At 38.8% G+C, this 23,542-nt stretch overlaps 4 protein-coding genes, 1 non-coding gene and 1 pseudogene across 11 annotated transcripts; 1 reads left to right on the forward strand and 5 right to left on the reverse strand.

The window, feature by feature from the left end:
* Positions 1–1,894: 1,894 nt before the first annotated feature.
* On the reverse strand, positions 1,895–4,800 carry LOC104772946 (BTB/POZ domain-containing protein At5g47800). 2 transcript variants are annotated; one of them, XM_087504407.1, is made up of 6 exons: positions 4,372–4,800; positions 4,085–4,156; positions 3,944–4,013; positions 3,457–3,855; positions 2,642–3,388; positions 1,895–2,510 (listed from the first exon to the last, which is right to left on the reverse strand). In XM_087504407.1, exons 2-6 carry the CDS (start codon positions 4,141–4,143, stop codon positions 2,100–2,102), a joined length of 1,686 nt encoding a protein of 561 aa, XP_087360533.1. In that variant the 5' UTR covers positions 4,144–4,156; positions 4,372–4,800; the 3' UTR covers positions 1,895–2,099. The 2 variants fall into 2 exon arrangements, with proteins under 2 accessions (XP_087360533.1, XP_087360534.1); XM_087504408.1 differs by lacking the exon at positions 4,372–4,800 and adding an exon at positions 4,292–4,368.
* Positions 4,801–4,935: 135 nt separating this feature from the next.
* On the reverse strand, positions 4,936–7,945 carry LOC104771991 (protein phosphatase 1 regulatory inhibitor subunit PPP1R8 homolog). 4 transcript variants are annotated; one of them, XR_015592502.1, is made up of 4 exons: positions 6,726–7,945; positions 6,386–6,518; positions 6,067–6,274; positions 4,936–5,595 (listed from the first exon to the last, which is right to left on the reverse strand). It is a non-coding gene; the product is annotated as a protein phosphatase 1 regulatory inhibitor subunit PPP1R8 homolog (transcript). The 4 variants fall into 4 exon arrangements; XR_015592500.1 differs by having other exon boundaries at positions 4,936–5,451; positions 5,531–5,595; positions 6,067–6,518; XR_015592499.1 differs by having other exon boundaries at positions 6,067–6,518.
* Positions 7,946–8,205: 260 nt separating this feature from the next.
* LOC104771993 (farnesyl pyrophosphate synthase 2) lies at positions 8,206–10,819 on the reverse strand. Its single transcript, XM_010496626.3, has 12 exons — positions 10,400–10,819; positions 10,289–10,313; positions 10,074–10,189; positions 9,872–9,958; positions 9,660–9,776; positions 9,472–9,560; positions 9,308–9,359; positions 9,091–9,186; positions 8,957–9,001; positions 8,774–8,863; positions 8,620–8,691; positions 8,206–8,535 (listed from the first exon to the last, which is right to left on the reverse strand). Exons 1-12 carry the CDS (start codon positions 10,646–10,648, stop codon positions 8,407–8,409), a joined length of 1,167 nt encoding a protein of 388 aa, XP_010494928.1. The 5' UTR covers positions 10,649–10,819; the 3' UTR covers positions 8,206–8,406.
* Positions 10,820–10,869: 50 nt separating this feature from the next.
* LOC104771994 (uncharacterized) lies at positions 10,870–12,630 on the reverse strand. Of its 2 annotated transcripts, XM_010496628.3 has the most exons (4): positions 12,361–12,630; positions 11,464–11,987; positions 11,067–11,346; positions 10,870–10,935 (listed from the first exon to the last, which is right to left on the reverse strand). In XM_010496628.3, the coding sequence occupies exons 1-3, from the start codon at positions 12,527–12,529 to the stop codon at positions 11,101–11,103; spliced, it is 939 nt and encodes a 312-aa protein (XP_010494930.1). In that variant the 5' UTR covers positions 12,530–12,630; the 3' UTR covers positions 10,870–10,935; positions 11,067–11,100. The 2 variants fall into 2 exon arrangements, with proteins under 2 accessions (XP_010494930.1, XP_010494929.1); XM_010496627.3 differs by lacking the exon at positions 10,870–10,935 and having other exon boundaries at positions 10,950–11,346.
* A 528-nt stretch (positions 12,631–13,158) lies between these two features.
* On the reverse strand, positions 13,159–15,868 carry LOC104771995 (calcineurin B-like protein 9). 2 transcript variants are annotated; one of them, XM_010496631.3, is made up of 9 exons: positions 15,674–15,868; positions 15,172–15,393; positions 14,711–14,793; positions 14,312–14,371; positions 14,108–14,216; positions 13,958–14,010; positions 13,741–13,821; positions 13,541–13,653; positions 13,159–13,460 (listed from the first exon to the last, which is right to left on the reverse strand). In XM_010496631.3, exons 2-9 carry the CDS (start codon positions 15,248–15,250, stop codon positions 13,397–13,399), a joined length of 642 nt encoding a protein of 213 aa, XP_010494933.1. In that variant the 5' UTR covers positions 15,251–15,393; positions 15,674–15,868; the 3' UTR covers positions 13,159–13,396. The 2 variants fall into 2 exon arrangements, with proteins under 2 accessions (XP_010494933.1, XP_010494932.1); XM_010496630.3 differs by having other exon boundaries at positions 15,172–15,400.
* Positions 15,869–16,530: 662 nt separating this feature from the next.
* LOC147919893 (uncharacterized) lies at positions 16,531–22,895 on the forward strand (annotated as a pseudogene).
* Positions 22,896–23,542: the final 647 nt, after the last annotated feature.

A 23,542-nucleotide genomic window follows, 5' to 3' on the forward strand; every position in this document is an offset into this window, starting at 1 on the left:
TAGCCTGGAGGAACGTTCTCCGGGGTAAACGGTTCCCTGGGGGAAAGTATCATCTCGACCCCGGGAGGGACGCCGTGTCTCTGACGAAGGTCCGCGAGATGCCTCTCGATAGTAATCGGCGGGATGTGATTCCCCTAAAGTTCGAGTTTAGGCATGGTTAAATAGGATCGGAAAAAAAATTGACTTGGTAGTTGACGAGAAGTTGAAGGAAGTAGAAAACCAAGAGGTAAAAAAACTAGAGCAAAAGAAAGTGGGGAAGGAATTAAGGAATTTAACAGCGAGAGAAGAGAAGCAAGTTACCTTAACGTAGTGGATGGGTTCGCAATTGTGACGAGACGTGTGATTAAGGGGATATAAATCATAATTATCTTGGTTTGCGGGATTCCACTTATCTCTCTCGGTTCAATCGTATTCGTCCAAACCTTTTGTATCCACCGTTGGATCTCAGGAGGAAAGAGGAGGTAATCATATCAAATCTCGGGAATTCTTATTCGGCGTAATCTCCCTCGAGAAAGATCGCGAAACCTAAACGTCATAAGATTCTGCGAAGATTCGCCCTTCGACTTGGATGTAAGGCCAAAGGGCTGGGGGCAATTGTTGGAGTTGGGTTTCGCTGCTCCTGGGCCCGTATCCGGTCCGTCAAAATAATAAGCTTAATGGGCTTAGAGCCCGGGTTAACGGCGAGTCCAGAAATATTTTGGAGATGAAGAAGGAGCGGTAAAGTCAAGCAGTTGAGAGAATCACGGGAGATCGGGGTTAAACGATGAGAGATCGATGGAATAAATCTCGGGATCCGGGCACAAGATTGAGCGATTTAAAATACTGCGATAGATGAGTAGAAGAGATAGAATAGACTCTAGCAAAAAAACTTGTAACCTCGCAAGAGCACATAAAAAGACAACATTAATATCAATCCAGTTCGTTATTTCTTCTAAGTTCATATTGTTGTTTAAAAAACTCTAAATTGTTACTTAAAAAACTTTAAATTGTTGTTTCTCATATCAACAGGTACCTATCACCAACACTCTTTTATTTGGTAACTGTTTTTGGAAGAGAAGCTAAGGTGAATCAGTGTTATACTAACTTATGGTTTGATATTTTTAGGATGAAGCTGGAACAACAGCTGCTAAAACAGTTGAACTCGATGCTGTTCTTGGAGGCCGTGATGTCCAACACCGGGAAATTCAAGGCCATGAATCTGACAAATTTCTAGTCTTTTCTTCACTTCTTCATCTACTTTTGATTTCTCTTTTTTTGATTCCCCCATCTTCTCATTACCAATCCAGTCACTTTCTACAGCAAGGCCTAATCTCTGCTGCTCCTCTCTAATCCGAGTAACCAACGTTGCTCTCTGCTCGTCTCATCAACATATCTGACCAAAGTTCTCCAGGCCTAGCCATGTTCCTTCCCATTTAATCCTGAAATGTCCCGACATACTCGTGGTGTAGATACGACTCTCTATCTCTCATACCCTCCCTCTGAGAAATACTATCCTTCTGATACAAGCCAGTCTTCTATTCCTAACATCTACAGGCCTCGATTTCAGCTCTTCTGAAGTCGGACTTAACTTCTTCTGCAGGTGTTTTAAGTGCCAATCAACCTTGTTATCATGTTTTAAAGCATCAAACTCAGCCAAGTCATCTACACTCATCTCTGATCCATATCGCTACACTCATCTCTGATCCATATCGTTATCATCATCTCTTCGCCAACCCCTCTGCATTCAGTTTCTTTCTTATCTTTGGCTGTTGGTTCATTCAAAGAAGCCTATGACGTGCCGATGGTCTTGCTCAGATAAATCTAAATAACAGTAGGCATCGACACGAGAGCAACTGCAGGACATTTGAGATGCTTGATATCTAGGTAAACCCAGGGGAGAAATGGGAAACAAAGATAGGAACAAACTGTACTACGTATAATTCCATGTTGCATAATAATTGGTTTCTTAAGATATAAGCTACACGATAATAGTTGAGCAGGAGCTTGAGCTCTGCACTGTATTAATACAAGATTATGCCACTGGATTCTACAATCATCATCAGATGTCTGGTGAATGCAAAGAAGACACTGAGTTTCAGTGGCCTAAGACGTTTAGTCCACTACCTGTCTCTACTTATATGATGCTTGTGCTCTGATCTTGTTTCTTTCCGCACTATCTTCTTGGGGTCTGTACTGGATCTAATTTTCTCTTCTCCTCTTTTGGCTCCCTCAAGTATATTCTTAGCTTTCCCTATAGAAGCTGTTTCCGCTTGACCTAGGTGAAGCTTGTGCATATTGCTGTGTATATCCGTGGACGTCTCTTTACCTCTTGAAAAGAGTTCTTGGCTCTCTAATCGACTTGATGCTCCTTTAGAACTGCTCTCTTGGTCGAAGAAGAGGGCTTGGACAACCGTCCTTAAGGGCATCCTCTCATTTTTCACAGCGTGTGCACGTACCTCTGCAGACAGTTTCTGGCAGTCAAGACTTCGGCATAGTTGTTTCTTCTCTTCTTTGCTTATCTCGGGATGCACCTGCCATGTAACCCAAATATTTTTCAGTTCCAAATACTGTATCCATGCTCTGTTCATAAAATGGATGATTGCTAAAAGTAGTAGACTGGTGTGACTCTCAACTATAGTTAGTAGCTCTTCTGCACTGATACCTTGAGATATATGTTGATCGCTTTGTAAAGTCTGTCATGGCTTTCACGTGCAATGTCGGGCACTGTCTCAGCAAGAGACACGAATTTGGAAACTGACATATGGACATCTTGTGCCACTGCCTGAAGATATGAATCAATAAGCTTTGCCACCTTCCTGATTGAATGCACCAATTGACTGTTGTTACTAGATAGATGCGCAGAAGATTGTCTTCTCCAGAGCATTAAAAAACTCTCAAGAACTGTAGCAACCAAGTCGGTATCATAGCGACGGTGATGAGAGGATGAGTGTGAACGCAACAAGAGGTCATCAAGAGTTGCCTCGTCGAGTTGCAGACCAGCTTTTCTAATCAACTCAGTCTTTGTTGTGAGAGATGCTCCCACATAACTCGCTATGCTAACAAGTCTCAACCAAAACCCCTCTGAAACCGACCCTTTATCTGCAGGAATCATATTCACAACTGTGTTAACAACACGCCGATGCCTTTCCAGCGCTGCTTCGTTTTCTTTAACTGAGAAACCTGAATGGCTCTTTGATTTGAAGTACGGTAACCAACGGCAGGTGTATACATGCAAAGCTTCACCAATGAGCTGAGGCGGAAGCGTGAAGGTTGACCTGGCTGCTGTGATAACACAGCGGAATAAGTCCAAGTCAAGGTCTGATATGTCTTCTGTCCACCAGTCTTTTGGAACAGAGTGGTGTTGTCTCTTTGCATAGCCTGGTCTGGTGTATGTATGAGACCAGGAGACCTGCAAAACGAAAAGATAGATGTGTAAGTATATCATCTGGACTCAAAAAGAGAAAAATCTGAACAAACCTCTGCAATAGGAGTGAGGATCTTCTCCACAATTGAATCTATACACTTTCTGATGATTCCAAGATTCTCACACCATTCAGGCAATTTGGAAGTGGACTGCAAAGCGACAATGGAGTCTTTCCAGCCTTGGAGAACGCAGGAGTGGAAAAAAGCTTCAAGCTTTGGTAACAAATTTCCTTTCTCAACAGAATCAGACATCCGGAGAAACGTGGAAGCACAGAGCACATTCACAAGGTTATGAGCACTGAGGTTGATGGTGATGCCGTAGCAGAACTTAGCGCACAGCTCAAAAGCATCTGAACCCCCAGGTATGTCATTCAGCTCTATTGTAACACTATCTGACTCCTCTGAATCAGTGAAAAGCCTTGGCAACAGCCCACATTTTGGAACAAGAGAAGACTGCAGAGATATATGAAAACCACTATTAACATACATATATATATGTGTGTGTGTGCTACTATGAGAATAAAAGTCATTCGAGATATACTCTGTGGAGATGATAAGTGGTGTTGTTGATTCTAACAACGAGATCGTTGGGTGTGTCTGTTATCAAAATCCTGCAGTGTAAATATTTTATTAGAGAAAATGAGATTTGGGAATATAGAGGCACAGAGATGAAGGGAACAACCTTGAAGCATCTTGAGTGTAGAAAGTGTCAGGCTTTGTCCCTATTTTCATGAACTTCATCTTAGACTTCTCTCTGCGTTCAAGAGGAATGAATATATGATGAGAAAGTGATCAAAAACTTTAGGTCAAAGGGGGAAAGAAAGGAAGAGAATTGGAATATAGAAGCTAAAGTTTTGTTATCTGTATTGCTAAATGATACTAATCACACCTGAGACAATCCTGAAAACCAAAAGAGTGAAAATAAAAAAATAAACTAAAAAGATCAAGCAAAGAGGATGGTTGATTTACCATGAAAAACTGGTGTGCTCAAAGGTGTTGATATGAGAGAGGAAGAAGGAGAAGAGAGAGAGACGGAGGGATGTGAAAGTGGTAATGATCAAAATGACATAAAGTGTTTAGTGAAATAAATTTCCAAGAGAGAGAGAGAAAGAGTTGAATGGCAACAAGGGTCCCGGCCTCATCACTTGTTGCTCCCCGCATGGACTCAGTCTCCAAATGGTGTCTGATATTTATTTCCTTCGTACCTACTTGTTTTGGTTTGAAAATGAAAACCAGAAAATTTGGCTCACTAACCTATCTGTCATCGAAGTAGCAAAGTTAGTGCTACGCAGCGTATTAGTAGCTATAAGTTGGAGTCTCTAACTCTATGGTCTCCTTCGAAGATAAGGTGAAAAATTAAGAGAACAGAGAAGATGAAAAGAGATAGTTTGTGTGGTATTAAAAGGGTTGAGGTGGGTAAGTATATCAAGAAAGTATCCACAACCAAAATAAATAAAAAGCCAGACACAAGTGTCCTTCATGCATTCCAACTTTTGCACAAGGAAAACAACTTCTCACCAAACAGGAAGAAAGTGAGAAAACAAAAGTGGGTCATTCATTCACCTTTTCCCTACTAGAATTGATTACAAGCGAGTTTACTCTTATGATAAATTACAATGGACCACACTAAGGAGTTAGGAGTTGGGATAGGCTTAACTTAAAAGAGAGTTTTAATTTGGTAGCAGCACATATAGCTTCTTTCTTCTTTATAGTATTTTTCATAAAGCAAAGATGCATGGATCCCCAGACAATACCTTCCCACTTCACCCCCACAACTTTAAAGCATCAGAGCCAGATTACCATTTTTTTACAAGTGTTTTACTTGTTGTCCATTTCCCCTATGGAATCTCTGTTTATGTGGGGGAGGAGCAAGTCAACCCACATCATTAGTGTGCTATTTTAATAATGCAAAAAAAGGCAAAAGTGATATAGAATGAGAGGAGAGGTATTTGAGTACAAACGTCCTCTTCTGATGGAATTGGTCTGCCTTGAGGAGAGAATTTGTAAGTCAGTAATAGTCAAATCCAATGCACTCCATTTGCAATGGCCCTACTTAGAAACATCCAATTCACAATGAACAGTAAAAAATGCTCCAAAGTTAAACAAAGAGACGTTTAAGTTAACATACCACAACTTCATTATCAAACACATTCAAAGCTCTCATCCTTTTGTTTTTCTTTTTTAACTGCAAAACTATTAAATAATAATATGTTTTAGAAGAGATATGGTAAATCCAAATGCCCACTCCTAAACTCAATAAGTCAAGACTCAATTATGCATTTCGTTTAAAATGAATGTATATGACAAGTCATATCTACTACTATACACCATTGGAGTTTTGATTGTGAGGAAGAAAAATTCCAAAAGAATATACGATACTGGGGTCACCAGACGATCACTACACTTACGAACCACAATAATAAATATTCTATGATCATATTGCCAAAAGAAAAAGAATATTCGGTTTTTATCATCGCACCACTTAACCATCCTACCATTCCACTATATGTTTAGCTTCATGATTTACATCAATGAAAATTTACATCGACTAAACTAGTAAGAAACAAAAACCACCACAGTACTAAAATCATTTGATTACACTAACCAATTCTACTAGTGTTACATAGAGATTTCAAGAACATTCTTTCAACCAAAACAAATTACCTCTTCAAGGCTTGAGCTAGCTTCTGTAGATTTTTTCACTTCTTCATCTTCTTCTGATTCCTCCTCTCCCTTTTCTCCTTACCAATCCAATTACTCTCTGCTGCTCCTCTCTACTCTGAGTAACCACCAACGTTGCTTCCTCTGCCCGTCTCATCAACGTATCTGACCAACGTTCTCCAGGCCTAGCCATGTTCCTTCCCATCAAATCCTGAAATTTCCCGACATACTCATGGTGTAGTCTCTCATAGCAACCTCTAAAATATTGTCCTTCTGATACAAGCTTATTCAAGTAAGTCTTCCATTCCTCACAGATACAGACCTGGATTTCAGCTCTTCTGAGGTTGGACTTATCTTCTTCCGCAGGTTTTTCAAGTGCTGATCAACCTTGTAGTCATGTTTCAAAGCATCAAACTCAACCAACTCATCTAAACTCAGCTCCAATCCATATCACTCTGAAATCAAAAGCAAACAACAACTAATGTTTAAGTTCCAAAATCAAAGTCCAGTAAGGTTTCAGTTTAACAAGAAAACGCACTACACACTCAATACTTAGATTAAAGAAACCAAAAACTCATCGAACTATAGTATTCTACATAGCCATGCTTAGAGCTCTAGTTGCGTGCTTCAGCCATTAGATAGACAAAGAGGAAACAACATACCAATGCCCTGGAATGGGATGTAGACATTAGAGAAGAAGAAGCTGCGTAAATCTCTCGTGTTCAAAATCAGTCAGTCAGTCACCAAACAGGTCGTCGGTATCAACTTCTTCACGAGCCCCTCTGCATTCAGTTTCTTCTTTATCTTTAGCTACTGGTTCACTACCAGAAGCCCATGACGTGCCAACAGCCTTAGCGAGTGAGTCACCACCGTAAAGATCATCATAAATCCCTCTTTTTGGACCCCCTTTTAACAACGTCATCGCTTCCTGAAGTCGATCAGTCACACCTCTGGTTCCTGTAGTAAAAGATTTATCTCCCTTCCCTTGGCCTTTAGGTATCAGTGTGACATGCACCAGTGATTCATACTTCCCAACGAGACTTCCTTCTTTGACATTTATAGGACCAGGCTCTGTTTCCACGTCAGCTCCATCTGACATCCCAACAACCTCAGCCAGCTCTCCACCTAACTGATCCTTGAAGCTCACTCTCATTTTCTTCATCCTCTTGGCCACACTCGCTTCTTCTGAAGCAGCCTTCTCTTTCCTTTTCCCTAACGTACAACCCAACTCTCCATCGCTTAAACAGTACCGATTCAGCAAAGTATTGTAAGCAACAACAGCTTCCTCATCATAAGGATCAGGTGGTGGAGGAAGCTTAATCTGATCAGGAGGTGGAGGACGAGTAAAGAGAGCTTCCTTGTTCTTTCTCAAAAGATAGATTCTTGTAGAAGCAGCAAACCGTAAGGATTGTCCTACTTCAAGCTCTACAGGATTACTTTTAGTCAACCTCTCATTAGCAACAAACGTACCGTGAGCTGATCCCAAGTCAATCACAAAGATGCTACCATTCTTGTGATGAACAACGGCTGCATGCTGGCGAGAGACAGACTGGTGATCAAGAACAAAGTCACAAGTCTGGTGTTGTCTACCGAAGATGTGTCTTCGTCTATCTAGATGAACCCGATCAAGGATCTGGCCGTCTTTTACAACTTCTAGAGAGTAGACACCGGGACGAGGCTCAATCGCCCATTCAGGTGGATGCCAAGTTGATTGACCTGCTCCAATCTGAGTCTTCTCCGGCAATGGCGCCGCCTCCTTCGGAGACAAATGTTGTTGAACCACTGGCTTCTTTACTGGAGGAGGGTTTGATGATGATGATACAGAGAAGGGTTCTAAAGTTTGGGACTTTTTAAACCTGTCGAGACCAGATCTTCCATACATTCTCGAATCTCTCTAAAAAGCAGCAAGCAAGCACTGCTTTACAAAGGATCGGACTTAGGGTTTCTCACTTTATCGCTCTTCTGTGTTCTGTCTCCCCCCCTTCAGAGATCGATCTACTCAGATAAAATAAATAAATTTATAACCTCAGTCCCTGTATTTTAATGTATTCTCCCAAACATACCCGTGTAAATAATTTTGACTCATGTTTGTGTATATTCATGGATTGCTTAAATTTATGATTTTTATGTTGGTCAAGCATCAACAAGAATCTCAAATTGATATAAATGATGAAAAGAAGATCAGAGTCATGAAAACAAATATGATTGTAACACAATAATCAGAGTTATTCCCCCCACCCTCTCTGGAATCAGAGCATTTAACAGACGAATTACACAAATCACCAATGAACGAAGAATCAACAAAAGACAACAGGGAATTTTATTTATTCAGGGCTGAGACTACTACTTCTGCCTCTTGTAGATCTTTGCCAGGAATGATTTTAGCACTGCTTGGATTGCTTTACTTTCGTGAGCCTCAATCACTCCCGTCAGCTTCTCGTAGCTTTTGCTCTCATACTCCATGAACACTCCCTATATCATGTTCACATCCAATTAGTAAATGTTAGTTGTGTATTACATAGATCATATCTCTCATGTGTATCACTAGTTTCAAACCTCAAGATCAAGCTCTTTGTAGAGATCCTTCACTTTAGCAACGTTTGATGGATCGGGTTTACCATAGTTCTCCTACGAATCCAGAACAAGAAAAACATATTTCAGGTTCCAAAATACGATACAAACCTTATGATAAAAGATATATGCTTCTTACATATAATGTCTTGGTTTGTTCTTCGCTGCAGCGTTCCAATGCCTTAACCACCAACCACGAGCATTTGAAATCTTCTATATCTGTTCCTATCTGCATTATAAAACAACCAATATACTGCATCAAGTGAGCACAGTAATACATTCATATCAGTCTGAGAAACCAAGTGTTAACAGGAATGAAAACCTTGCCAAGCGTCTCCGGATCAGCAAAACAATCCAGATAATCATCCTACACAAAAGAATGGATATCAGATATCAGAGTCCCGGCATTACCCTTTCCATATAGCTATCATGAATACTTTAACAGCAAACTAGTACCTGCACTTGGAAGTAGATTCCCATGTCAACAAGTACATTCTTCACATCAACATGCTTTTCCAAATTTTCACCCGCCATAAGCAATGCACAAGCAACCTGAGTGGGAAAAAAAAATGCAGCTTGTCACGGGATCTACAATTGCAATGATGGGAATAGCATGATTGCTCTATACTCTGAGCCCAAGTAATGACTAGAGAGGGAGAAAATTCATACTCACAGGGAGATAAAATGAGTAATAAGCCGTTTTGTACTGAACAATACGCCGGTGGCTGCATGTTAAAAACCATTTCATCGGGTCAGAACACTCACTGCCTGTTTATCTCATCAACCATCAGAACAAACCATCTATAGTATTTTGAAAAATGCCCAAACTTGACTCACATTGACAATGAGTACTTGGACAAATCCTTTTCGCCTTCAAAGGTGGTGATCAAATCTATCATCTGGCCGCAAGCTGTTTGCAACTCAACCTAGACAGACAACAAAAGGAATAAAGACTCAGGAAAATATTTCGAATGCTTCACAGTTTGTGGAAAGAGTGTAGTAGATCTGCCAAAAAAACAGATTACCTCATTAAACAAATCAACGAGGTCAACATAGTAAGGCTTGTCCCGGAAGTGCTTTTTGAGAATCCTGTGGATGTGATTACGAAGTAGAATCCCATCGTTGATGGCAACCATACCAACCTGTAACGTTGTGTCAAGTTCTATAAGCTACACGTAACAAGTACTCTGGTGGACTTAAAACCTTGCATCGTGAGAAAAAAATACGAAAACATTACCTTAGGGACTCTGAACCAGCAAGGTTGACCACGGCGGGTGACAGAGTTATCCATAATGTCATCAAGCACAAGGAAATAAGCTTGGAGCTGCAAAGATGATGAACATGAGTGATAGAGACATAAAGGAGGATATTTATCAATCTATCTATCTAAGAGATATTCAAACCAAATAGGTAATAGAATCTTTTTCTTCTTCTTATACCCATTCGATGCACCAACCGAGAGCAGACGAGAGGAAAACCTCTTGCTCAGTCAAATCTTTGCCTTCCTTCAAAAGTTTGAAGCTGTCAACAACGGAGAGACCACGGTTGAGTTTCCCTGGAGAAGAGGAAGAAGAAGGTAAAGTGTGAGAACTGGAGAAAAAGAATCGATGAAAACGAGAGAGACAGAGAGAGGCTGTGTAAGCTAGTTTCTCACCTCCACGTACATTGTAGTCCAGCATCTGCAAAGAAAGAGAGAAAACATCATAAGGGGATCGGATAAAGGATCAATCTGATTCTGATGAGATAAGGGGAGAAGAGTAGATACCCGTTCAACCCAGAGACGAGATTCATCGGTGAATTCGAAGGCAGGGTCATTAAGGAGGTCGGACTTGAGAACGGAATAAACGTTGAGAAACGTTGACTTGAGATCGGCCATTGAATAAGAAGAAGGAGAAGAGCTTTGGATATGACGACGATAGAGACTGCTCCCACGAGGCCTCAGATGCAAATGTAAATGAAGAGCCTTTATTGTCTTCCCCAGATTCCTACAACAACTACTCCAACTCACACTCATTCGTCCTTTTTCCAACCAAACACCCCTTCTGTTTCTTCCTTATTTACTACTTTTGCCATCCATCATCCATCCTATTCCTTCCTACCCCCAACAAATCGGACTGACTTGCTCTCCCAGTTTCACATTTGTCATGTCGAGCCAAAGAAACAGAGATATATAGATATAGTAGTTTTCTTTTTCTATTATTTTTTTATCTATTTTATTTATTGTAATGGGCCTTAATAAAGATTAGGTTTAATGAGCCATTCTCGGTAGAACGATGTCGTTTGCAATCAAATCGTAGAATTCTGGGAAAGGGAAAGAAGAAGAAATGAAATCACTCTCTTTTATCATGAGACTGACTTGTAAGAAATACAAGCTTTCATGGTAACTCATTGTTGCAAGTAAAGAGACAGAGAGAGGAGAGATCATATCTTACATAGACTGAGTATGGTATTATTTCACTTTGTCCATTAGTCTTCACCAAAGTACTTTTCTTCAGCGTCAAGGCCAATCTCACGAAGCCAATGATCATCTAGAGTCTCGTCATTGTCTATCTTTGTGTAATCCAAATGTTGATGGTCTTCTCCCGATAAGAACTTCTGTTGCATGATTGATGTGAACTGATCCATCATATCTTGCATCTCCTCTGGCGGTAAGACTGTTGCCTTGTTATTGTTCTGTTCTCTATCATGCAATGTTCCATTGCCATTCGTAACCTGAAAACATTCGACAAGCAAAGATGTGAACAAGGGTTTTGCACCACAACAAATCAAAAATGAGATGTTTGTGATTTTGGAACCTAACACATAGCAAAAGCAAAACAAAAAAGTTACCTCTTCAAGGCTCGAGCTAGCTTCTGTAGGATTCTTCGCTTCTTCATCTTCTTCTGATTCCTCTTCTTCCTCCTCTTCCTCCTCCTCCTCTTCTTCTTCTGATTCCTCCATCTTCTCATTGCCAACCCAATCACTCTCTGCAACACCTAACCTCTGCTGCTCCTCTCTAATCCGAGTAACCAACGTAGCTTCCTCTGCCCGTCTCATCAACGTCTCTGACCAACGCTCTCCAGGCCTAGCCATGTTCCTTCCCATCACATCCTGAAATTTCCCGACATACTCATGGTGTAGATACGGCTCCCTATCTCTCATAGCATCCTCAGAGAAATACTGTCCTTCAGATACAAGTTTATTCAAGTAAGCTAATCTTCTATTCCTTACAGCTACAGACCTCGATTTAAGCTCTTCTGAGGTCGGACTTATCTTCTTCCGCAGGTTTTTCAAGTGCCAATCAACCTCATAGTCATGTTTCAAATCATCAAACTCGAGCAGTTCATCTACATTAAGCTCCGATCCATATCGTTCTGAAGCAAAACAAACAAGTTAGTTTCAGTTCCCAAAATCAAATTTCGATAAGGTTTCAATCTCAAAAACGCACTATACACACTCAATGCTTAGATAATAATGAAGCTAAAACTCATCCTCCTACAAGATTTTAAACAGCCATGACGAAATTGGTACTAAAATCGATAGTATCACCAAGATTTCAAAGAACCAAACTCAAGTTAACTCATCTATTATATCCATAACGCTCTGAATTGAAAAAAACAAACAAGAAATATACCGATAGGGTTTAAGTCTAAAACAGCAGTACCACACTAAGAAGGCAAAACTCATATGTAATCATAAATTTCCACGCATTAGGATGGGGAATTTGAACAAGGTTATGGAACTTACCGAGAAAAACGGCGGGATCACGACGGAGGAGGTCGAGGAGGATGGATTTGCGTTGGTCGGACGACGCGGCGGTAGTTTGGACGGCACGTGGGAAGTAGAGGTTCTCGAGAGACGAAAGCCTCGCCGTGATTTCTTCCGCCGCCGTTTCTTTCATTGTTATTCCCTCCATCTTCTTCTTCTTCTTCTTCTTCTTCTTCTTCTTCTTCTTCTTCTCTCCAATGCTTTTCTCCGACCGACCCGAAAGCTGAAAATAGACTCGACCGACCCGAATGCTGTAAATAAGTCTGGTTCACGTGCTTATCACGTGAGAAGACTTTTGGCGGTATTCATTTGGCACCTAAACAAATTAGGCCTGTTGGGCTTTATTGGGCCTTTCTTCCCAATCAAACTACTATCTCTCTTGTCGGTTTATTATCTGCAAAATCCAATTTATTATCGATTCGGTTTGATGCAATTTCAGTTGGTTTATCACTTTAGATTCGGTTCTGTTTTGTAAATTTAAAAAAACATGTATCTTAAATAGACACGAAATTTTATTTTATTAATATGATATATAAATACTATTTTAAATATTATAGTAACATTTAAAATTTGGAAAAAAAAATCAAGAAAATTTATTGGCGACACTAAAATTTAGGTTTGTTTGATTTCAATTTTAGTTTCATCTCAAGATTTTCTTAAGTTTTCAATGAATGAATAAAATGATTCATAAGGACATTTCACTGTTTAAGCATTTCAATTTCATTTCTCGTTACATGAACAAAAAAAATTGAAATAATCATGAACAAAATCAAATCATTAATCAGAACTTGTGATTTGTATTAATCTTTCGTAGACAAGTCAACTTAATATTCAAAACTGTTAAGAAAGAGAGCCAAAAGCAATGCATTACATGAAATTGAAACCTATAGACTAAAATTCCAAGGAAATAAAGCTCTCGATCCTGCTACATAACATTTTTTGAAATCAATCTTGTTCTTGTTCTTGGTCTGGTCCAACCTACGACTTTGTTATAAACCAGCTTTCCCTTGTTTCTTCAAGTTGCAATCTCGTCCACCTCCGAGTGAAAGACAAAACTCGGAAACGTCGTTGTTATATCCCTAAAAATTGAGTTTTCAGTCCTCAAACTTTGGAAACGGCACCAAAATAGATCATAGTATCATATAGCAAGAAGACGTACCTGAGATACGGAAGAGTCATGATTTTAAGCAAAGATGGGTTTTTGATAACGAAATTGCTCCATTCTGTCTTGTCAATCTTTCCATCCCGATCCACATCTGCGTCCTCAAATGTCTGTTCGCAAAAAGGAAAAGGCTCAAGTTTTCCGAAAGAGTCTTTGTTTTCATAAGTAATCAAAGTTGTAATAGACAAGAAGTAAACCTGATCAAGTATTAGCTCTATTGTATCATCGGCCAGTTTCATTTCAGATTCGCAGAGAAGGGCAATCAGCATTTGCTTCACCTGCCAAAATGGCATACACAAATATGATTTCCTATAAATGATGCACTGAAAAGCTTAAAAAAAGTCTTTGAAACTCCATATGTTGAAACATAGATCGTTGTGGAATGAGATGTGAAGATAGTGGACAATTTTTCACCTCTTGGCGCTCAATGAAGCCTGTGCAGTCCATGTCGTAAAGCCTAAAGGTAACTGAGATAATAAACACAGACCAACGTGAATAAAAATAACAAGAAGGAGGCTTTAGAGAATCAACGACAGATGTAAACTCGTTTCTGGGTCAACTTACAGTCTGTTTTCTCCTCTAGAGAAGCATTAGGATGGAAAACATTGAGTGATCTCACAAAGTCTCCAAAATCAATGACGCCTTTTCGTTTAACATCAAACAAATCAAATATCTGCAAAAGTGGGCATCACCATTTAGTACATCTATAGAAGCAAACTTTAAGGTTAACTACAAAGTTATTAAGGACAGAGAAACTTAAGGATTTACCCTATTGGCAAACAAATTTTCCTTCTTTCTGTTCTTGAACAAAGCAAGTTGAAACTCTTCCTGCATTACATACAAGTTGGTCGAGAAATAAGTAACAATATCCAAAAGTGGGCCAAGGAAACTTCAATCTTCAAAACCAAACCAAGATATTAAAAAAGAATTAAAATTCAAGTCAACTATCAACACAGAGACTTGATGAGCAATAAGGATCCCACAGCTCAGCATGGAGATTCAATAATTACAGAATTAAAAATTGGAGAAAGTCAAGAAAGTTGACTATGGCATATGGATTGGATAATAGTGCAATGAATATATCATGTCACTGTACAGTACATCACGATTTCAAGATTCTCCCATGAGGTGCGAAAGAATCAAAGGATATCTATCGATAATGAATACCTTGTTTATCAAGCCATCGTCCACAACCGAGCTGCTTATGCTCTTGAACAATTCATACAATGCTTCAACTTCACTTACACTAACTAGAAGAAAAAAAAACAAAGAGATATGATAAGCAGCTCTGTGAGATGATGTCAAATCGTAAAACAAAATGTATATTGCAGCAATAAACAATGGAAAAGAGACGCTTCTTGAAAACTTTCTCGGATCAAGATTCAATTCGAACGTGGAAGTAAACTAGAAACTATTGAAATATCATTATGTGATGACACAAGAAACAATCTCTGAGTTAAACGAAGTTGCACAATAAGCTAATACAAACCACTTTCTTCAGATTTTTTCGGATTCAAAGAAGGCAAAAACAGATTCACATATCAGCAAACAATGATAATCTCATGCTCTTAAAGACTTGAGCAAAGGAAGAGAAAAAAAAAAGAAACGTATAGTGCAAGTAAACTTACAAGCAGTCTCAGAAGCTAGCTTCACAGGGTTCTCGTGTCCTGGGAATTCTCTCGCAACCGTGGAATGGAAACAACCCATTTAACAGAATTTTTGAGTAGTAAAAAAACAAGAAGACGAAGCTTGCTTAATGTTGAATAGAATCGCTAGTTCTATAATTTTTGAGAATGTAAAAAAGCTTGATCTCTGGTTTTACTTGCCATCATCATAACCATCTTTAGAATCTGCAAACTTATTCAAGGGGGCCAAAAAAAAACAGAACCCGATTAACCATTGAAGAAGTATAAACCCTAGAATTATAAAACAAAGGTACCAGCGATGCGGCAAAATCGAATCGAACGAGATACAAAAATTTCAAATCAGATTAAGAAAAATAAATTTGAATAGTAATCGGAAATTAAAGAGGTAATGTAGGCGCGGCTCGAGAACCTCCGAACCCAGAAATTAAACGAATAAATCCGGAATTAAAGAAACAAAGAGAGAAAAATCGAATAGAGCACTTACCAGTTACCACCGAGAGAACGGGCTCGCCGGCTCGGTGACAGGGAGAAAGGAAGGGATTTTGATTTTTGAGAAACGAGAGAGAGAGACGAAGGAGAAGAGGATCTATGACGATGGTAAGATGAATTGATCGGACGGTTGAGATTAACTTCAGACTTTGCTGGGCTTTTTTTTTTGGTTTCTTCAGAGGCCGGTTGTGAAAATTATGAAGACAGTTTCTTATATATAAGATGAGCGTCGCACGTGTGAATGATCCTTATTGTAATTTTATTTTTTACCTCTTTTTTCTACCTACCCCCATTTTTTATTACAGAGTGGGAACAAAAAAAACCATAATTGTTGTTTGACATTTTTACTTTTGAACTTTTAAGTTTCCTTTTTTTATTGGTTAAGAAACAAAATCATTTTTACAAGTTTTCTTACAATACTGTAATATTTTTAATGTGTATTTTTCACACTAGAAATTTTGTCTTTATAATATAAACTTATATTTGTAAAAGAAATTATCTTGATAATATAAACTTTATGAATTCTTATAGGATATTTGTAGGGTATGTTAAAATTAACATTAGTAGTTCGATGTCAAATTTGTTAGGTGATAATGTTAATCTTTTTTGACAATCCTAATTCTAAATGTGCAATTATAATATTAAATTATTAAGTTACACATGCAACTTAGATTAAATCTAAAAGTATTAAAAATTTAAAATCTAATTTTTATTTAACTGTTAAAGTAAATTAAAAAGCCTAAAATCCTAACATCATATTTGTAAAAATAAAAATTGTTTTATTAGCTTTAACGAGATTGGGAATTCAACTATCTATCACATTTTGAGATTGTATAGATAACATATGTTGGTTTTAGGGCTCAGATAAATAAATCACACACTAATCTTGGGAGGTTTGTCAAAAATGCTCTCTCAAGGCGATCGTCTAGACGATCGTGTTCTTCCTGTGTTGAACTTCTTGTCTCCGATCAAACTTTTGATTTGGAGTTTGTTTCCGTCCGTTAAATTCTTTGCTTGTGGGTTGGGGATCAATTTCGGCAGTTTTTCTCTGTCAATTAACGATGACAGTTATTTTCCTCCCCCTTTCAATTGAAACCGCCATGGATCATCTATAAATTCTCCTTCTTCCCTCGTTTTCTTCCAATCTTCACTCTTTCTCCTTTTCCCACCGAAATTGCGATAACAACGATGAGTGATTACATTCGCAAATCAGTACAAGATCTTGACTTGGGTATTGACGATGCCCCAGTTTCGCTTCCGCCGGAATTCTTAAACCGTGCTATCTCCGTCAATCGTCATACTCTGGTCGTCACCCCAGTCAATCCTCGCAAACAAAATCTTCGTGCTTTAATCAGGAATATGCCGCGGGTCTGGGGTTTTCCCGATGAATGCGTGGGTCGTATATTGGAGGGGGGTAGAGCCCAATTCCGATTCCAATCCGAAGATTCGCTGAATTTGGTGCTAAAGCGGGGACCGTGGTCCTTCAATGACTGGATGGTCACAACCCACCGATGGTACCCCAAAATCAGCGACCCTAACATGAAGATAATACCCTTTTGGGTACAAATCCAAGGTATCCCAACTCTTTGCTTAACAAATGTTACGGCTAGGTGGGTAGGGAATAAGATTGGTTATGTCACTGAAGTAGACTATGATGAGAACCAAATTCAGATAGGGGCGGTTCGTGTTAGAATAGATTGGAATATTGATGACCCTTTACGCTTTCAAAGAAACATTTAGTTCATTGCTGATGAGAATACGGTTATCAAGTTTCGTTATGAACGTCTACGAAATTTCTGTACCAAATGTGGATCTCTAAAGTAGGGGTGGGCATTCGGGTATCGGTTCGGGTTCGGTTCGGGTAATTCGGGTTTTGGGTAATTTGGGTTTATAATTTATAGAATCATATAGGTATTATGAAAATTTCGGTTCTGGTTCGGATCGGTTCGAGTATTTTTTCGGAATACCGAAATATATCTGATATGTTTTGGGTTCGGTTCGGTATAAGTATTTTTTATCCATTTAGAATCAAAATACCCATATATAACTAAAATACCTGATATATAAATTGAATATATATATTAATTTTTATGAAGTTATAACTAAAAAATCATATCAAAATAACTAAATCAAAGTTAGAAACTAAAGACAAGCAAAACAAGCAAGAGAAAACATAATATCCAAAACATAAACAAGTAGTAGAGTAGTAACACTCAAAATCAAATTCAAAAGTCTTATAAAAGCTAGAAGTAGGTATTGAAATCATTGAAATAAACAACAAGAATTAAAGAAAAAATCGGTTGCATATGGTGAAGCATTGTAGGCATCTTCAATGTGGTGAAGCATTGTACTAATTGGGTACATATGTGAAATGATAAACAAGGTTCGGATATACATGGGTACTAATTGGGTATCGGTTCGGATCGGGTAATACCCAATACCCAAAAGTATGTACAATTAAGATCCAATTACTATATTGGAAAAGATCCATACCCGATCCGAACCGGGGTTTTTCGGTTCGGTTCCAATACGAATATTTCGGGTCGGATATTTTGCCCAGGCCTACTCTAAAGCATGATGTTAAGGAGTGTCCACTTGGTTTTGATGATGGTGCATCTGCCGGTTCTGAAGATGATAGTGATGGGGATAACAATAACGGAGACGACAAAACTATGTCTGAAACAAATACTCTTCCATCCATTGACCCAGCCAGTCTCATCCCGGGTCTCCAAATGCCTCCACCAGCAACTGCTACGGGTCAAGATTTTGGAGGACAAAGGAAGGCATCTGGGAATATGCTAAACGCATTCATTGACAATGATCTTACGACTGAACGTCTGCGTTATCTTAAAGCTAAGAATGCAATTCAGGCTAATGGTCTCCAACAGACGACTCTACTTGATGACAACACTGATAATGCTCAGTCTGAGTTTGTCTTTTTGAAGCGTAAACGGGTACAATTTGAGACACACTTCAACAGAGCAGAAGCTGCACAGGAGTTGGTGGTCCTGAACCAACTTCGCCACAAGTCTCAACGTACTGTCTCAGTGGGCTCGTGCTCTGCAAATGGATTCGACGGAGGCGCGGGGGGCCCGGTACCCCCATACATTCCCCCATGAAGATCCTCTCATGGAATTGACAAGGCATCAGGCCATCTTTAACCTCTTCTCGTTTAAAAAAACTTTGTATTTCTACTAAGTGTGATATTCTCTTCTTATCTGAAACTCTAAATAACTCTGATGTAATATCTAAGCTAAAGTGTGATCTAGGATTTTCTAACTTTATAACCCAACCCCCCCCCCCCCAAGGTAGGAGTGGTGGTTTAGCTTTATTTTGGAAAAACAGTGTGAGTTTGTCCTTGGTTTCAAAGGACGAACGTCTTATTGATGTAATGGTCTCTCATAATAATATTGACTTTAACTTGTCTTGTGTGTATGGCCACCCAAACCCATCTGAACGTTATGAGTTGTGGGAACGTTTTACACACTTAGCAATATCCCGTGATATCGCTTGGAAATTAATTGGGGACTTTAATGAAATCTTGTCAAACCGGGAAAAGATTGGAGGTCCTCCAAGAGCAGAATGGACATTTCGTGATTTCAGAAACATGATTTCAACTTGTGATCTTCAGTATGTGTGATCAAGGGGAAATATGTTTTCATGGGTGGGGGAACGACATAACCATACAGTTCAATGTTGTCTGGACAAGGCACTATTCAATTCAGCTGGGGCTGCTACTTTTCCAAATGCGGAGGTTCACTTCCAGGAATTTGCAGGTTCAGATCATAAACCAATCTTACTAGATCTCCATCTTCTAGTAAGACACAAACGATGGATCTTTCAGTTTGACAAGAGACTCTTAGATGTGCCTAATTTCCACGAGGTGGTCAAAGAGGGATGGTTAACTAATGATTCACGTCATGACATCCCAATCACTGAACGCATTAAGCATTGTAGACAGAGCATGGAAAATCTCAAACGGGAAGTGAAACTTAATTCTGAGGAAAGGATAATAACAACTCAAGCTCGCTTAAACTATGCTATGGAAAGCTTGAATCCCATCATACGAAAAACAATCCCACAACTACATGATGATCTCACAAAAGCCTATGGTGATGAAGAGAAACATTGGCAGCAAAAAAGTAGAAATCAGTGGATGTCTGCAGGGGATCAAAACACAAGTTTTTTCCATGCTTGTGCCAAAACAAGGTTTGCTAAAAACTGGATTACATCGATCGCTGATTCACATGGAAATATTTATCGAGGAGATAACGAGATTGGACAACATGCTCAGGACTTCTTTACAAATATATTCTCGACCTCAAATCACCACGTATCACCTTCAGTCTTCTCTGATTTTGAAGCAAAAGTAACGGTCGAGGCTAATGAGAATCTTACCAAACCTTTCACGGCAGCAGAGATATATGATGCTGTATGCTCGATTGGTGATGACCGTGCACCAGGCCCTGACGGTCTCACAGCAAGGTTTTATAAATCATGTTGGGACACGGTTGGTCCACAAGTCATTCAAGAAGCCCTACTCTTTTTCGATACCTCAGTTATGAAACCTAGTATCAATCACACAAACATTTGCATAATACCAAAGATTGAGAATCCTCAAACATTGTCGGATTATCGACCCATTGCATTATGCAATGTACTATACAAAATAGTTTCGAAATGTCTGGTTCAACGGCTGAAATCACACCTAAATGACATTGTCTCTGATGCACAAGCTGCATTCATTCCAGGGAGAATTATTCAGGATAATGTGATGATTGCACATGAAGTTATGCATTCTCTAAAAGTCAGAAAACGAGTATCACAAAACTATATGGCCGTAAAGACTGATGTCAGCAAAGCCTATGACCGTGTAGAATGGAACTTCCTTGAAACAACATTACAACTTTTTGGTTTCTGTGACAAATGGATAAAATGGATCATGGTTGTGGTAACATCGGTGAATTACTCTGTTCTAATAAATGGGGCTCCCTATGGACATTTCAAACCAACAAGAGGCATTAGACAAGGGGATCCACTTTCACCATATCTTTTTATCCTCTGTTCTGACATCCTAAGTCATTTAATCTCATCCGCCGAAAGAGAAGGTTCTCTCACTGGCATTAGCATAGGCAATGGATCCCCAAGTATTACTCACCTCCAGTTTGCCGATGATTGCTTGTTCTTTTGTCGAGCAAATAAAAAGAATTCCCAAGCCTTAAAAGACGCCTTTGATGTTTATGAATATTACTCTGGTCAACAAATCAATCCGACAAAATCGATGATCACCTTTGGAAGCAGAGTTTTTCAAAATACTCAAACTCGGGTAAAAACAATTTTAGGCATCCCAAACCATGGAGGAGGGGGAAAATACCTCGGGCTTCCGGAACAATTTGGACGCAAGAAGAAGGAGATGTTTGAGTATATTGTCGATCGAGTGAAGCAACGAACATCAGGATGGTCTGCAAAAAAGTTATCACCAGCTGGTAAAGATATCATGTTGAACTCAGTAGCATTATCCATGCCGGTCTATGCTATGTCTTGTTTCAAATTGCCTTTGGGAATCACATCGGAAATTGAATCTATTCTAATGCAATTTTGTTGGGAAAAGAGTACATCACATCGAAGCATTCCATGGATTGCTTGGAACAAGCTGCAAAAACCGAAAAAGGAAGGAGGTTTAGGATTCCAAGACCTATCAAAATTCAACGATGCCCTCTTAGCTAAACAAGCTTGGCGCTTGATTCAATATCCGAACTCACTGTTTGCACGTATTATGAAAAACAGATATTATAGAGAAGACTCTGTTCTAGATGCTCGTCCAAGGAAAAATCAGTCATATGGCTGGTCTTCAATCTTAATTGGCATAGATCTGCTAAAGAAAGGTTCCCGCTTCATTGTAGGGAACGGGGAAACAATCCGTTTGGGGGTCGATAACTTCATCAATACACATCCTCCACGACCAGTAAACACGTTAACCCCTCACTCTACCATTCAGTTAAATACGGTCATTAAAACCACTGGCTTGACTCGCATATGGGATGAGCAAAAATTAAACTCCCTAGTTCAACCAGAGGATATTTCCATCATTCAGAATATTCATCTCTCATGTGAAGAACAGTCGGATAAATTCATATGGAACTATACACGATCAGGTAGTTACTCGGTTAAATCAGGATACTGGTTTAATACACATTTTCCCTTTGACCCTGGGGCAGTACCAAACATACCATACGGATCGGTTGAGTTGAAAAACAAAATTTGGAAACTACCACTTCTACCAAAGATCAAACACTTCCTCTGGCGTATAATTTCACGAGCTTTACCAACTAGAGCAAGACTTAGAACACGAGGCATGAATATCGATATTCTATGTCCAAGATGCCATCGAACAGAGGAATCAATTCACCATGCATTATTCTCGTGCCCGTTTGCACAATCAGCATGGAGATTTTCTGCAACTTCTTCTTTAAACATTAATAACATCCCTACAACAGTGGAAGATACAATCACACAACTAATTTCATTCTCTACAGGGAGTAATAATAATTTCGATGCTACTCTGCCCTTTATTCTATTGTGGCGCATCTGGAAGGCACGAAACAACCAGGTCTTTAATAACTTTCGTGAAAGTGCGACCAAAACGGTTTTGCAGGCGAAATCAGATACAAGAGAATGGATCAATAACAATAGTCTATCCATACGAAGGAGTCCTTTACCACGAACAATAAACACATCCTGGTACCACCACCATATCCGGCAATAAAATGCAATTTTGACGCTAGCTATGATAGCAATACACAACAGGCAACAGTGGATGGATTTTTAGGGATCACCAAGGAGAAGCTAAAGTATGGGGAGCTACAAGAATGAATAATGGAGGATCACCGTTAGAAGCTGAGACTAAAGGTCTTTTAGTTGCAATTCAACAAGCTTGGATAAGAGGATATCAAACCATGGTTTTTGAAGGAGATTGTGAGGTGTTAATCAAGTTGGTTACTGGTCAGACACAGAATGCCTCATTAACAAATTTACTGCTGGATATAAAGTTCTGGTCAAGTAAAATGAAGAAAGTTTCCTTTGTCTTTACAAAAAGAGAGTGTAATAGAGCTGCAGATAGTCTAGCAAAATTTGGTTGTACGTCTTCTGTTTATTATTCTGACTCTGTAACAAAGCCACCATGGCTAAGAAACACTCTATGTAACGATTTGCCTTAATCTATATATTTTAATTTGTGGAAAAAAAAAAATCACACAAATCCCTTGATAATTTAGTACTAAACCTACACAAATGCTCTATTTCTTTTGACCGCCAAAGATGATGACTTGAAAAATAATAAGTTTGACAATAAAATAAATTTATTATAATAAACCAACTTAACTTAATAAACAAAGAATTGTGTGGAGAGTTAATTAATTATTTTAGAGTCATAATTTAAAATATATTTAAAAGAATATACTAAGAATGATATTTTATTTGTAATACATATTATAATATTTTTCAATTTGGTTCTTTCATTTTCATAATCCATACAGATGTCAAGCTCTCTTAATCTTCAAGATCTCATAATAAAGTAAAATTTATTATGATAAACCAACTAGCTAGGGGACTAGCTGTATTTATCTATAATTTTAAGATTCATAGAGTGTGTTTTCATAATAATTTCAATATGGGTCATATACCTTTTGGGATAAACGAAAAAATAGAATATTTTTGGTCTCATTTTAGTGGTCTAATCAATCACGTACGCCATACAAAATTCCAATAGTATAATGTCGGTCTAAATAAGAAAATAGACTATAGTATAATTACTTTTATATATCCTTAAGACATGATCAGATCATGCATATTATCTTAAATTTGA

Source organism: Camelina sativa, chromosome 20 (genome assembly GCF_030686135.1).
Source record: "Camelina sativa cultivar CO46 ecotype springtype chromosome 20, ASM3068613v1".
Classification (NCBI taxonomy): Eukaryota; Viridiplantae; Streptophyta; class Magnoliopsida; order Brassicales; family Brassicaceae; genus Camelina; species Camelina sativa.

Coding starts and splice junctions, on each gene's coding strand:
- LOC104772946 (XM_087504407.1), bottom strand. CDS start 4,143: ATGAAGTTCATGAAAATAGGGACAAAGCCTGACACTTTCTACACTCAA. Junction 4,014..4,084: donor TACACTCAAGATGCTTCAAG/GTTGTTCCCTTC, acceptor TTTACACTGCAG/GATTTTGATAACAGACACAC. Junction 3,389..3,456: donor TCCTCACTCCTATTGCAGAG/GTTTGTTCAGAT, acceptor TTCGTTTTGCAG/GTCTCCTGGTCTCATACATA.
- LOC104771994 (XM_010496628.3), bottom strand. CDS start 12,529: ATGGAGGGAATAACAATGAAAGAAACGGCGGCGGAAGAAATCACGGCG. Junction 11,988..12,360: donor TGATCCCGCCGTTTTTCTCG/GTAAGTTCCATA, acceptor GTTTTGCTTCAG/AACGATATGGATCGGAGCTT. Junction 11,347..11,463: donor CTAGCTCGAGCCTTGAAGAG/GTAACTTTTTTG, acceptor GAATGTTTTCAG/GTTACGAATGGCAATGGAAC.
- LOC104771993 (XM_010496626.3), bottom strand. CDS start 10,648: ATGAGTGTGAGTTGGAGTAGTTGTTGTAGGAATCTGGGGAAGACAATA. Junction 10,314..10,399: donor CTCGTCTCTGGGTTGAACGG/GTATCTACTCTT, acceptor CTTTCTTTGCAG/ATGCTGGACTACAATGTACG. Junction 8,692..8,773: donor AACAAACCAAGACATTATAT/GTAAGAAGCATA, acceptor CTGGATTCGTAG/GAGAACTATGGTAAACCCGA.
- LOC104771995 (XM_010496631.3), bottom strand. CDS start 15,250: ATGGGTTGTTTCCATTCCACGGTTGCGAGAGAATTCCCAGGACACGAG. Junction 13,822..13,957: donor GCTTCATTGAGCGCCAAGAG/GTGAAAAATTGT, acceptor CCATTTTGGCAG/GTGAAGCAAATGCTGATTGC. Junction 13,654..13,740: donor TAGAGCTAATACTTGATCAG/GTTTACTTCTTG, acceptor TTTTGCGAACAG/ACATTTGAGGACGCAGATGT.